Here is a 12,545-nt window from a genome sequence, read left to right as displayed (position 1 = left end):
TTTCTCTGTTCTCAATTGTTTACTATGAATTTTTTTACTGCTACAGAGAAGTACCATGGAAATGCACCCACCAGTTTTCCTATATGAATACTCACTTATGTCTTTGACAGTTCATCCTTCTTACCTTAGCCTGTATACTACATTATATTTCAGAATTTCTACTCTTCTCCTGACTCTAACCAAATTATAATATCAATGATCAGATCATGTGTGTGTTTGTGTGTGTGTGTGTGTGTGTATATATATATATATGTATGTATGTATAATGCATATGAATGCGTTTACATATGCAGTACCACTAAGGAAAATACAATGAGCCTTGCACAAGTGTTAATCTAAAAGCACTACTCCATGCATGCTGTTCCAAGCATACAAACTCAGAAAATTACATAAACACTCCCACTTAACAAGCACACTTGATTTCATCAAAGCTATATGAGAATCATTGTATTATACAGCTATATACACAGTCAATATTGCGTTACAATTAGCCAAAGAAAGAAAAGGGTTAAAAAGCTACTGGTTAGTTTGAGAAATGTTCTTTTTTAGTTTTCTTGTTCCTGGCCTAGTCTCAAGCTAGCACGTGATCGGCTGAATGCCTGCCAGCCTCTTTCTTGTTGATCCTCCGGAGACCATCTGTACTGGGGGCATTGATTAGAGTGTGTCTGCTGGGATTACATCTTTTCTGTTGCCATGCCAACTAATCAGCTGATTTTGGTTACCACAGAAACAAAATGTCAGAGCTCACAGTACGGTAACATGAATTCAGCACAACAGAAAATGTTTTCTTAATTGGGGACCCTTTTGATTTTGGATTCCAAGTGAAAGGCAGCTTTAAAAAAAAAAAAGGCCGACTTCAGATAAAAGCTACATTAATTGTATTGATTAAGAGGAATGCACAGAATTTTTCTGAAGAGAGAAGACGTTAATTCCCTTTTATAGGCTATGCCTGTTTTTTATCATTTCTGAATAGGAAATACATATATATTTTTTCTTATTTGCCTCCATTCCATTTGCTGGCTGTTGCATGTAAAACAAATCACAAAGCCTTTGGTTTCCTTTAATTTCTATGATGGGTACAGGGTGTGGAGTGGCTGTCTAGGGCCTGGAAGGTGTGGGTGTAATTACTTGGGGAAGACCAGCAGTGACCAAAATCCTCCTCTGTCCTTTCATTCAAATAAGTCATTTATTTTTCCTTAAAGAAAACATCCAGCGTAGTCAACTCAGATTTGATTCTAAGGATTCCTGCCTTGCACATGGTATACCCCAGTTAAACCGTTGGTTTTGACTGAAAATAGGAGGAGCCCAAGGCCTGCTGCAATTTTCCATTTGTAGGCCCATGACAATTTGACTGCAAGAAAGGTCCCCAACTAGCTCGCTCTGTTACCGTGAACAAAGGACACAATTTAAGTTGACCTTACAGATGCTCCAACTGAGTAATCTGTCAGAGGACTACATACATGCCTTCTCATTATGAAATTCTCTCCCAATAGAAGTAAACCAGACCCTTCACCTGCCCTGCGTTTGTGGTTCATAAATGCAAAACAAATATATTAGATAATTTTTTAAACACTGACATTTAACTAAGCTAATATTTGTTTAAATATCCAATAATCTCCCCCTTTAAAAAGGATTATAGCATCCAAAATCCCTGTCGTGTTTTTGTCAAGACATTTCACTGTTGATGGCTCCCCATAGCTACCTCCCTTTTGTGAAAGCTGTCACCACAGGTGGCTTCTGTCATGCCGACACCCCAGGGGGAATTGTGTGGCTTAATCTCCATGCAACTCTTTTTAATGTCTTGGTAAATTAATTCCAAAGTTGATGATGCTCAAGGGGAGAGGTTTGGGGGCACTGAAGTCTTCTCCCTTTTCTATGCACTCAACTCTCATGGCTGAGACACCAGAAACAAGGCACTGAAGACTACACAGCCAAGGGGTTTTGAGGCAATGTGCCCACATGCCTGAAATTACCCACAGATCCTGCTAATTGGATCTGAGGCAAAGGTCTTCACCCAGATTATCAATAATTATCCCACAGTGTTTCTGAAATCTTTGATAAGACAAAGATGGCACACGTTAACAGCATCTTTCTCGAGTAGTGTCCCATCAACACTTGTTAGTAATTCTCCTGTACTGGCATTTGACTTGCTTAAAGAACATGTTACCTTCAATTAGAGGGCATGGAATGCACCCAACCCAGTGCTGTGGACCAAGTTGCAATTCAATAAGTGGTGGTGTTTTGTGTTACATTTCCAAAGAGGAAAGTGATTATTAATATTTCATAAAAGGCTGATATAAATTGTTCACTAACTTCGTGGACTATAGTTTTACAAATACTTACATTCTCTCTTCAGTTAATTAATTTTTACTTATTCATTTATTTGTTTTTGAGTGTGTTTTTTCAAGTGTCTGGAGTGTTGTATGTTTGTTTTTAGCCTAGGAAATCTTTCTCCAAAAAGCTTGATCGGAAGCCCAATGCAGTAAAAAACAGACAAAAATCAAAGCTGCTTAGTGAAATCCAGAAAGTCAATGAGGATCTCAAAGCCGAGATGGAGGCCCAGCTCCTCCCAGCAGAGCCCCTGAGAAGCCGCCGCTAGTGAAGCCCTAGGTCTCAGGTGGCACATGATGACCATTACTGGTCTAGCGCTTTGTATTTTCTTGGGTAGCATTCTTTTTATCTGTAGCGCTATCATTTACTGCTATCCTACTACATGCCAGGCACAATTCCAGGTAGCCTACATACATAACTTTATTTAATGAATTTTCCTAACATTCTTACCCAAGGATATTTCTATTTCCATTTTACAGTGAGAAAAACTGGAATTTGGGGAATTTATTAGATTTTCCCCAAATTTCCAGAATGAGTAAAAAGTAGAATTGGGATTCAAATCCAGTACCCTCTGATGCCAAAGTATCCGCCCACTATTTTGTACTGCTTTCCTAAGGCAGAAATCATCTGATTAATGAGTTGTAACTATTTAAATTGAACCAATACACTACCACCACTTCCTAGCTCATAGTTGAAATAGGCTCAGCGGTTCGTGATTGCATAGCACTTTCCTTCATTTCAAAGTTGTTAATAGTGAAAGGAATGGTAAATAAAATAGGAACTACATGCTAAAAATGCTATGAATATCAAAAAAAGATTAAAATGCTACTCTGTCACTGATTATCAAGGAAGAGACCTTCAAAATTCTATTATGTTTCATTAATAATATATATTATTCTTAGAAAGATAAAGTGTCCCATCCCCCTAAGACTGGCCTTTTATGCAAGCAGAATTTATCATTGCTGATGTGCTGAGATTCAAGGAAAATACTCTCCACCATGCTTCTATTTTCTACATGTCAGTAACTGATAATAACTGCCTTGGGTTAAACATTGCCCTCCGGAATTTCGTTTTGGAAATACAAACTTCCTCCAGTCGGATCAAGTTGTAGTAACTCACACTTAACCATGAATGAGTTTATTGGGTACTTTGTCCTAGAGCAGGATAACCAAGATTAGAATAAGAGCTCAAGCCTCTATGGCTGAAGGATGATGAAAGTGGAGGAAAACTTTTTGACCCAATATCACCATAAGATGGGTTTTATCTCCATATTTACAGATGAAGAAACTGAGGGTCATAGAGTTTCAGTAGTAACTAGTAGAATTACTAGCACATCATGGCCAATAAGCAGCTGTACAGTCACTTGAACCCACTGATTTTAGAGCTGACATTTGTACCGTGTGCAGTGGACACATCACTTGTGTCACATCTTTACCAAGAGCTAGCACTGCCCAAGGACAGAAAGGGAGACCACGCTGAGTGGCTATGTGAGTTACAAAATGTGGCTTTCACAAAGTGAGTAATGAATGACTGTGTGCTTTGTCACTTCTAGGTATGTACAGAAGGCAGACTGATCTTGGAGTTCACCTTTGATGATCTCATGAGAATAAAAACATGGCACTTTACCATTAGACAATACCGAGAGTTAGTCCCGAGAAGCATCCTAGCCATGCATGTAAGTAATTTAATTTCTGTTTTGCTTTCTTTTCTCTTTTTTCCTCCTTCATTTCACTCAAGGGGAAAAACCCAGTCCTCTCTCTGTGAAAGAATTCCAGTAGTTGTCATGCTTTAGGTAATTAACTCTAAATATTGAGTTTTGTTCTCAACCGTTTTAATCCACAGGCCCTTTTCTCCCCTTTTTGTTTCCAAGATTGGTACGTTGTGAGACTATTTTTTATATTTTATTATTTTGAACTCCAAATTGAGGTTACTTCAATAAACAGTTTGTACTTTTCTTAAATTCCATCCAGTCATTATCAAGTACTGCTCTGCTTGGGGCTAATAAACCTGTTATGTATAACTGGGGAATGAAATAAAACAAGAAGTTAGAAAAACAGTTTCCAGTTTTGATTAGAACCATCTGACGAGACATGGGACTCCTGTATCTTCAGATTTGTGTCAGAAGTTGGTCCTCCCTGATCACAGTGCTAAATCTGAAGTGGAATATTTGGGCTTCTCTTGGTTTTGTTTGACCATAAATCACATCAAATTTATTGAGCACAAATTAGGTGCAAGGGTGGGTTCTATGCCGATCTAGAGATGTATTTTAAATGTAAGTAGGAGCTAGTCAGCTGCAATCTCTTAAGAAGTCGTCAAAGGCATCAACTTAAATTTAAGTCTCTCCTCTATAATACATGATGCTTCCAAGAAAATCTTTGGAGCAAAATCAAACTTCATAAGCCTAATTTTAAAGACCCTGAACAATCAAAAGAAAATAGCATAACAGTAACTACCATTTACTGATTTTTTTTTACTCTGCCAGGCCTTGAGCTAAACATTTTGTATATCTCATGATATTGAATCTTCACAGTCAGGCAGAGAGTTGAGTTAGTATTGTTCCTGTTTTAAAAGCAAGGAAACTGAGGTTCAGAGAATCAGTAAGTTGCCCCATGTTTTTTAGCCCAAAAGTAGCAAAATCAAGATTTTGCCCGAGGTGGTTCTGACTTTGTCTCCCAGCTGTCCCACTCCCGGCTATTTCTCCACGCATTAGTTGTCAGCCACCTCTTTCTGACTAGTTAACACAAGCTCTGCCCTTCCCATTAGCCTTATGCTTTTTGTTGCACCCCACTCTCCTGCTCCATGATTTCTGGCTGTTTATGCTCCAAGCCCTTGGTTTTTAAAGCTTAGTTTACATTCTCCACTCTCTTTGAGGAAGTCTGGAATATTCACTTCTATTTTTCTCAAAATAGACTAAAAGGCAGCAAAGGATAACAGTTGGGAACCTGGGCCCTGGATTGAGACCACATAGGGTTGGACCCTTGCTCTTGTGTGACTTTGGGCAAATGATGTGACATCTCTGTGCTTGTAGTCCCTCATCTATAAGATGGGTACAGTAATAAAGCATGTTTCAGACCATCGAATTAAGAGTTAATGACTGTAAAGCACTTAGAACAATGCCTGGCACATAGTGTGTCCTCTACAGGTTTTGGCGATTGGCTCTCATCATCATCACCGGTAGCCACAGCAGCAGGAACAACATTTTTGCATTTCTTTATTATTATCTTTCCTGTCTTTTGACTGAAATGTAAGTTCCTTGAGGTTGACCCTGGCTACTTGATAGAACAAACGCTTCCTAGCACATAAGAGTGGTTTAATAAATATAGGCTCAATGTCAGGGAAGACCTCTTTTAGGAAATTGACATGAAACTAACATGCTCTGTTTTCTCCTGCATTTTTTATTTATATATACAAATCCAATTGGTAGTATCACTATGAGAAAAGGCATGTACAGAAAAGAATAAGTCACATTAGTATAATCTAGTCTCATGAAGGCAGACGTGGAGACAAGGGGATGTTTACTTCCATCTCCCTCTGTTTAGTGCCAATTTGCTTATATCAATTAAGGAAGAAGGAAAGGCAAACAGAAAGAAAGAATATCAACCAAGAGAGTCATTTTAAAATGGATCCCAGAAAGAATTTCCATTTTCTTCTAGCCAAACAGAACATTTGGTGTGGCCCATGGTACTTTATATCCCTTCTTAAAATGTGGCTGACATTTTGGAAAATGTGATACTTACTCTTACAGTCCTGCAGGATAAAAATTGTTGGGGATATCTATTTCCAGACTCAGCTTAATGGGGAGGAGAGTGAGAATTCTCTGTCTCTCCATATATGTGTGTGTGTGTGTGTGTGTGTGTTGTGTGTGTGTGTGTGTGTGTGTGTATTTCAAGACAGTGGCAAAGTTTTCCAATACAGCCCTCAACCCCAAGCTGTAAAAACACCACCGCTATCACAGCAGGAAACAAAGGCCAGTCCTGAAGCATGGATCTGCCCAGTCCAGGGGGACTGGCTTCTCTAATGAGGGCGTTAGACCTGGAGCTCTCCTGGCAGAGTTCTGTGACTCAGGCTGGAGACCCGAGTGCCAAGGCCTCTCCAAGAGGAAGTAACGTCATTTCTCCCAAGGACTGAAAGCACATCTGAGCAGTTTGGTTTTTCCCCAGTCTTGCACAATTGATCTGAAAATGTCCTTGAGTGTTATATGCAAGTGTCTTCAAAATGTAAATTAAATTACCTCCAGCAGCCTGCCCTCCAAATAAAATCAACAATGTCGAGATTGCATTTCTTAGCAGCTGTAGCACAGTCTGAGATTTTCTCAGGACCGTCCTGTAGTGATAAAATACATGTGGGGTTTTTTTTCCATTTAGGCACAAGATCCTCAGGTCCTGGATCAGCTGTCCAAAAACATCACCAGGATGGGGCTAACAAACTTCACCCTCAACTACCTCAGGGTAAGATCAATCGAATGATTTTAATTTTTGGTGAGTTTGAAAAGTACTCCAGAGGTTTATATGCATCCTGAACCAAGAAGTTAAAATGAGGTACTGGTGATATAGCAGTGTCTATGTTCTGTACCAGATGTATGTGTGTGTGTGTGTTTTCAATGGAGGACAGGGTTTAATTAACAAAGCATCAAACCTGGAATTTGTCAGGGTTGAGTCCTATATCTGTATGTCTCTTGGAATTAATTATTCAAAGGCTAGCAATGTCCCATTATTGCAAAATGCTTTGTGGCTGCTTCCCTTGTGGTTGTCTCAAGTTCAAATGGGTTATTGGTGAGTTCATTACCCCAATGCCTCCACCCAGGCACTGGTCACCCCTTAGGAGAATCAATATACTGCCCCATAGAGTCTCCTGAAGAAATCCAATCCCGTGCTGAAACACAGATATTTCTAAGGCTTCATAAGCACTCTCTGCACAACATGTAACAGATTTGGTGGTGGGTAAAAGAAGGAGATTCTTCCTCTCTACAGCCTAGATTCCCCAGAGCCAAATCCAGGCCTGACAAGAGCCAGAATCAGCTGTGCTCCCCACCCGCCCATCCTAACACCCCCGCCATTGTGGTGGCCCTGAACTACTAAAGAGCCCACTGGTCTCTGCTCAGAGGGAAACCAAAGTCAGCCCAGGAGTGTGGGTGGACAGCAGGTGCTCCCAGCCAGGGTAGCTGGGGCTACATCTTCACAAACCTCTGGTCTCCGCAGTCAGAATGGCTCTCTTGCGGAGCAACTGACATAGTGCGGGTGGGTGGCCTGGGGCGTGATGGTCTATGAAGTTGTTCTCTCCACAATCCAGAAGGCTGCTCTGTACTGCTGGGCATATCGTCTTGTCAGGGAACAGGAGAGTTTTCGCTTAAAACAGGGAAGATGCTCTTCCTCCTGCAGATAAAGAAGTCCCACACTGTGTGTCCTCAGCTGACCCCACATAGGAAGCTGGGACTTTGAAGTCTATCCTAGACTTGGTCACTCACCCTATAGCAAGATCTTGGACGGATTCTTAGTTACATCTTTTAGCTGCATTTAACACAGATTAATAAACACCAAATTTCCTTCCTGCTTCTCCCCACTCCTCTTATTGTCATCTGTAAATGGTTGACTTTCACCCTGTGGTCAAGGCCCACCAGGTACCCCACATCCTGTGGCCCACGAAGACTGAGGTCAGACCTGTAAAAGGGAAAGAAGGCACTACCCCTCTCCTGACAATGATAGCAAGGAAATCATGTATGGGTTTGGGCAGTAGGGAGTAGTGTTTTGAGGTTACCACACGAACACCGTGCTTGCTGCATGTCAGGTTCTTTGCCATGTATCTTGTGACTGAAGTAGTCTCATAATGGACCCTGTGCCCCATTACCATCCCTGTAGCAAAGTGAGGCACCGAGGGTTTCAGTAGGTGGAGTAAGTTGCCCAGCTTTACACACAAGTGGCAGAACTGGGACTTGAACTCAGGCAGCCTGACCCAAGAATCCATGCGCTTCACTGCAGAATGCTGCTCCCTTGCTAGTGAGCACGGGAGACTGATGATATGGATAGGAATTGGGTCATATCTTTCTTGCCTTCGCTAGACAGTCAGCATCTATCAGTAAGCCTTCATTCACTTTGCCAAAAATAATATCAGTTCCTTGTAGGGTTTAGTTCCAGGATTGGGTCAGAAAATCCATGTAAAGGGCTTAGCACAGGGCCTGGGGACAGAAAGTGCCTCATTTGTGTTCAGTCTCATCATGTATTGAGACCTTCTGTGTACCCATCATTGTTTGATGTGCTGGAGCCACGTAGAGAAACACAGCGCCGGCTCTCTACTCTCACTCTGGGGGTGTCTAATGCTACTTTATTTCCTGACTTGTGCATCGTGATTCAGTAGCTATTTACCTTCCCTGCCTTCGTTCCATTCTTTTTCACTCACTCATTACTCCTGGCAGTTTTCCAGTTGCTGGGCTTCATGGTGGAGCAATGGCCTCTGTCCTCAGTTGGTAGTCACAGGCTGGTGGGATGTGGTCAGCTGTGGTTCCAGTGAAGCGTGCTGAAATAGAGGGAGATGCAAAGCCAGAGATAGCCCAGGGAATGATCCTCAGGTCTTAAGGAGCAGCTCAGTATAGAAGCCATGCATCCTAGTCACAAATCCTTCGGGCTGACGTGGGCCACTTGACAGGTCATGGCTGAGCAGATCTCAAACTTATTGCCCAAAAGCTGTGAACATGGGCTTCCTTGTGGTTATCCATATGGGGTAGGTCACTGAGAATGACAGACAAAGGTCATTTCTTCCATTTAGAACTGGGATTTAAGATTCTTCTAGTAGGCTTATCATCTAATTTTTTTAAGACAGCGGAGCAGTCACAAAATACATTCATTTATAAAGTTGCCTTAAGATCTGAAGCCTCCACATCCATCTGAGGAGTCTGGCCTTTGCCTCAAGCCCCAGAAGGTCAACTGAAGTATTGTGCAAATAAGGTAACAAGAAGCTTCAATGCCACTCCCAGTATCAGAAAAAGAGGTCAGATGGATACTTTGGTAAATATGAATCCAAAGCCTTCTGTGCAGTTGAAGAACTTTAAAAACTGATGCATCCTGCTTTGGAAAGGATGGATAGAGATTTTAAAGGCTCCAGCCATGGAAATTTCAATATGCAGTGTCTAACATAACAAAATTAAGCAGAGCAGAAAGTACGCAATTACAGCCATCTAGCTTCGTCAAAACAAGTTCATTTATTCCAATGAAATTCTAATCATTCTCACGGAGACCTGCAGTCAGGAAATACACAGAGCTGACCGAAGGCAGCTCTCACCGTTGGAGGGAGGAGCAGGCGAGACCCTGAGGATGGCCGAGCTGTGGACATTGTGAATGCAGATGATGGGGCTGAACACAGACGCTGGCCAGCAGCACTTTGGAGGGGGCTCTGGTGACCTGGTGCTTTTGAAGCAACAACAAGAACAACTATTGTCATTTGATTTGGGTTATCAAATCACCTGCTGTTCCCTCTTGTCGTTCCCTCCTGTCGCATCCCAGCATGACAAGGTTAGAGGTGCCCTGAGCTAAGAGGTACGATGATGGCTCACTCGGTGGTCCCAGTGGAGCTGTGGCTGGAAGCCGCTGAGCCTGCAGAGATGGCGCTCTGTCACAGTGCGGTCTCACTTCCTCTACAGGCTGCCTCTGTGACCTCTGGAGGGGGCTGTGGCTTGCTGACTGAGTGTCCCTGCAGTAGTTATCCAAGCCAGAGCTGGGAAGGGACCTGCAGGATGGGGAAGTCATTATTTTGTGGCTGTTGGGTATTCCGATACCGGGTGGTGGGTTTCACGAAGCATGTCCTCAGTGTTCTGGGGAAAACTGTTCCATGACATGGGGAGATGGCACCTTTCAGTAAGCAGCACTCTCTGGTGCTGGAACTTGAGCACTAGAATGGGAGAAGCAAGCCAGGAACTCGGAAATGTGTCCTTTGCCTTGTTTGTTGGGAAGCAGAAGTCCTGTTGTCCGCCTGGCATTTTATGAAGGGATCCAATTCAGCAACCATGAGAAGGCAGTGCAGTTTAGTGCTCATTGGGCCATCCGGGTCAATGAGACCTGGCTGTGGAGCCTTGTCAGTTCCCACCAGATCCTGTTTGCCCATTTATTCATTGTTCATTTCACAAGCATTTCTGACACACTTTCTTTGTGCCAGGTTTATGCCCTCAAGGAGATCACTGCCTAGAATGTAAGAAAGAAAAACAAATACACTCTTGGAGAGAAATTGCTCCCAGGTGCAGTGAGAAACATAGCACTAGCTAACATTTCTGGGGCACTTACTATGTGCCAGGCATTGCTGCTATATGCTTTGCAGGGACTTACTTTCTTTTTCTTTCTTCCTTCCTTCCTTCCTTCCTTCCTTCCTTCCTTCCTTCCTTCCTTCCCTTCCCTTCCCTTCCTTCCTTCCTTCTTTCTTTTATTTCCCTCCCTCCCTTCCTTTCTTTCTTCTTTCCTTCGTCTTTCTTTTTTTTTCTTTAAATACTCACAGCATCCATATGGGGTAAGAACTATTTTTAGTCCTATTTTGCAGGAGAGAAAACTGAGGCACAGAGAAGTAACTTCCCAAGGTCACAGAACTGGTAAGTGGCAGATCAGGGATCTGGACCCATGATCTGATTCCAGGCACAAAAGACAGAGAGGTTGTTAGAAGACAGGAGAAGGAGGCTGCAAAGTCTTCATAGAGAAGATGGCCCTTGGATTGATTCTAAAAGTTGAGTAGGTGAACATCAGGCAGACAAGGCAGAGGACAGTCCAAAGAGAGGGTCACTGTGAGAGGGGTCAGAGAAGGATGGAGAGTGTTAGTGACTTGGGGAACTCTAGGAAGTTTCACATAGTTAAAATATAAGTTTCAAGTTTGTTTTAGGTACCAACACAGGTAGGTGTTTTGAGCCAAAACAATACACCCTGGCTGAGTGATATAATTCAAAAGATTTCTTTTTCCAGTAACAGCATGGTCAAGACAAGCACCCTCTCACTGTGGCATGGGCTTGGGAGTAAGTTAAACAGTATGTATCTGAGAACATCATCTTCTTACTAGCTGTGTGACCCTGGGCAAGTTGCTTGACCTCTCTGAGCCTTCATTTTCTCATCTGTGAAATGGGCTACACCATCTCTCTCGCTAGGTTCTAGTAGGATAAATGCACGCAGAGCTTTCATTACTCATTCACCAAAGAACCTTTGTAAATGCTTCTGGTCCTCTTTTCTGGGTAGAGCACATCAGAATCTTTCATTGAATTCCCCTGTATGCAGAGCTTATGAGAAGGACTCCATGGGTCAAAACACACGGGAGTTGATCCTTCTCCCTTAATTCTTGGCTTTCATTTCATCAAAATGAAAGCTTCTTCTAACTCAGTTTGAAATTGCCATCATTTCAAATTTCTAATATGAAATTCTTGCATGTGAATGTTTACTGTATGCAACAACCATGTTTTCTTTAAATAGCTTTAAAGAATAAGATTTTAAAATTGGAGAAGTAATTGATGTCTATTTTATCTCCAACAATATAAAGAAAAGAGGGGTGGACAATGCAGAAATCATATCCTTACACATTTAAAGCAAGCTGCCACAAACTTCCAGGCTGGCATTGAGTAAAATGTGCCATTTTCATGTTCATGTATCTCCTGTAACAATAGAGTAGGCATTCCTTGCATTCACTGAACAGAATGCAAGAAACAGTAGGAATGGCATTGGTTTATACAGTTGTCTACATCTCTGATGATTTGGGGTAGTCTGCTTTCATTCATAAATTTCACATCAATTAGCTAACCAAGAATTTGGTGGCATCTACTTACTATATTTTAGTCACAAAAGGGATGGAGTGGGATGTTTACAAGAATGCCTAAGGCACATTCTCTTTTTTAAAGGAATTTAAGATACTGTTACAAGTAAGTCTGCTTCCAGTTCATATTGTCAGTCTCATCTGGGGACTTCAGGTCATTCCAGAATTTTTATCCCCTCCTAATTTTCCTAAGGATATCATGATCCTCTCAGTCTCAGCAGGGGGCTTAAATTTGACTTGTTTACTTGTTTACTTAAATTTGACCTGAATTTTTCAGTGTATTAATCAATTGCTCTGCTTCACCACACCTTCTTTCATTTGTACACAAAGCCCTCTGTGATCCTGCCTCTGCTGCCTCCCAGCCTCATTCCATGCCCCTTCCCCAGCTAGTACTCCATCCTGGACCACACGAACCACCTACAGTTAATCCAAATTGGTCATGCTCTCTT

At 42.0% G+C, this 12,545-nt stretch overlaps 1 protein-coding gene across 11 annotated transcripts in view; it reads left to right on the top strand.

Annotated features, from left to right (window-relative positions):
• Positions 1-12,545, top strand: part of LDB2 (LIM domain binding 2) — a 397,279-nt gene that overhangs the window by 306,306 nt on the left and 78,428 nt on the right. For all 11 annotated transcript variants that reach the window (XM_003826806.5, XM_008952150.4, XM_008952155.4 and 8 more), the window contains exons 4-5: positions 3,884-4,006; positions 6,696-6,779. In XM_003826806.5, the coding sequence (XP_003826854.1) occupies positions 3,884-4,006; positions 6,696-6,779 (207 nt within the window). The remainder of the gene's footprint in view (positions 1-3,883; positions 4,007-6,695; positions 6,780-12,545) is intronic.

The sequence above is a fragment of the Pan paniscus genome, chromosome 3 (assembly GCF_029289425.2).
Source record: "Pan paniscus chromosome 3, NHGRI_mPanPan1-v2.0_pri, whole genome shotgun sequence".
NCBI lineage: Eukaryota > Metazoa > Chordata > Mammalia > Primates > Hominidae > Pan > Pan paniscus.
The sequence above is the reverse complement of the archived record's forward strand: the minus strand, read 5'-3'. Positions and strand labels throughout refer to the sequence as shown.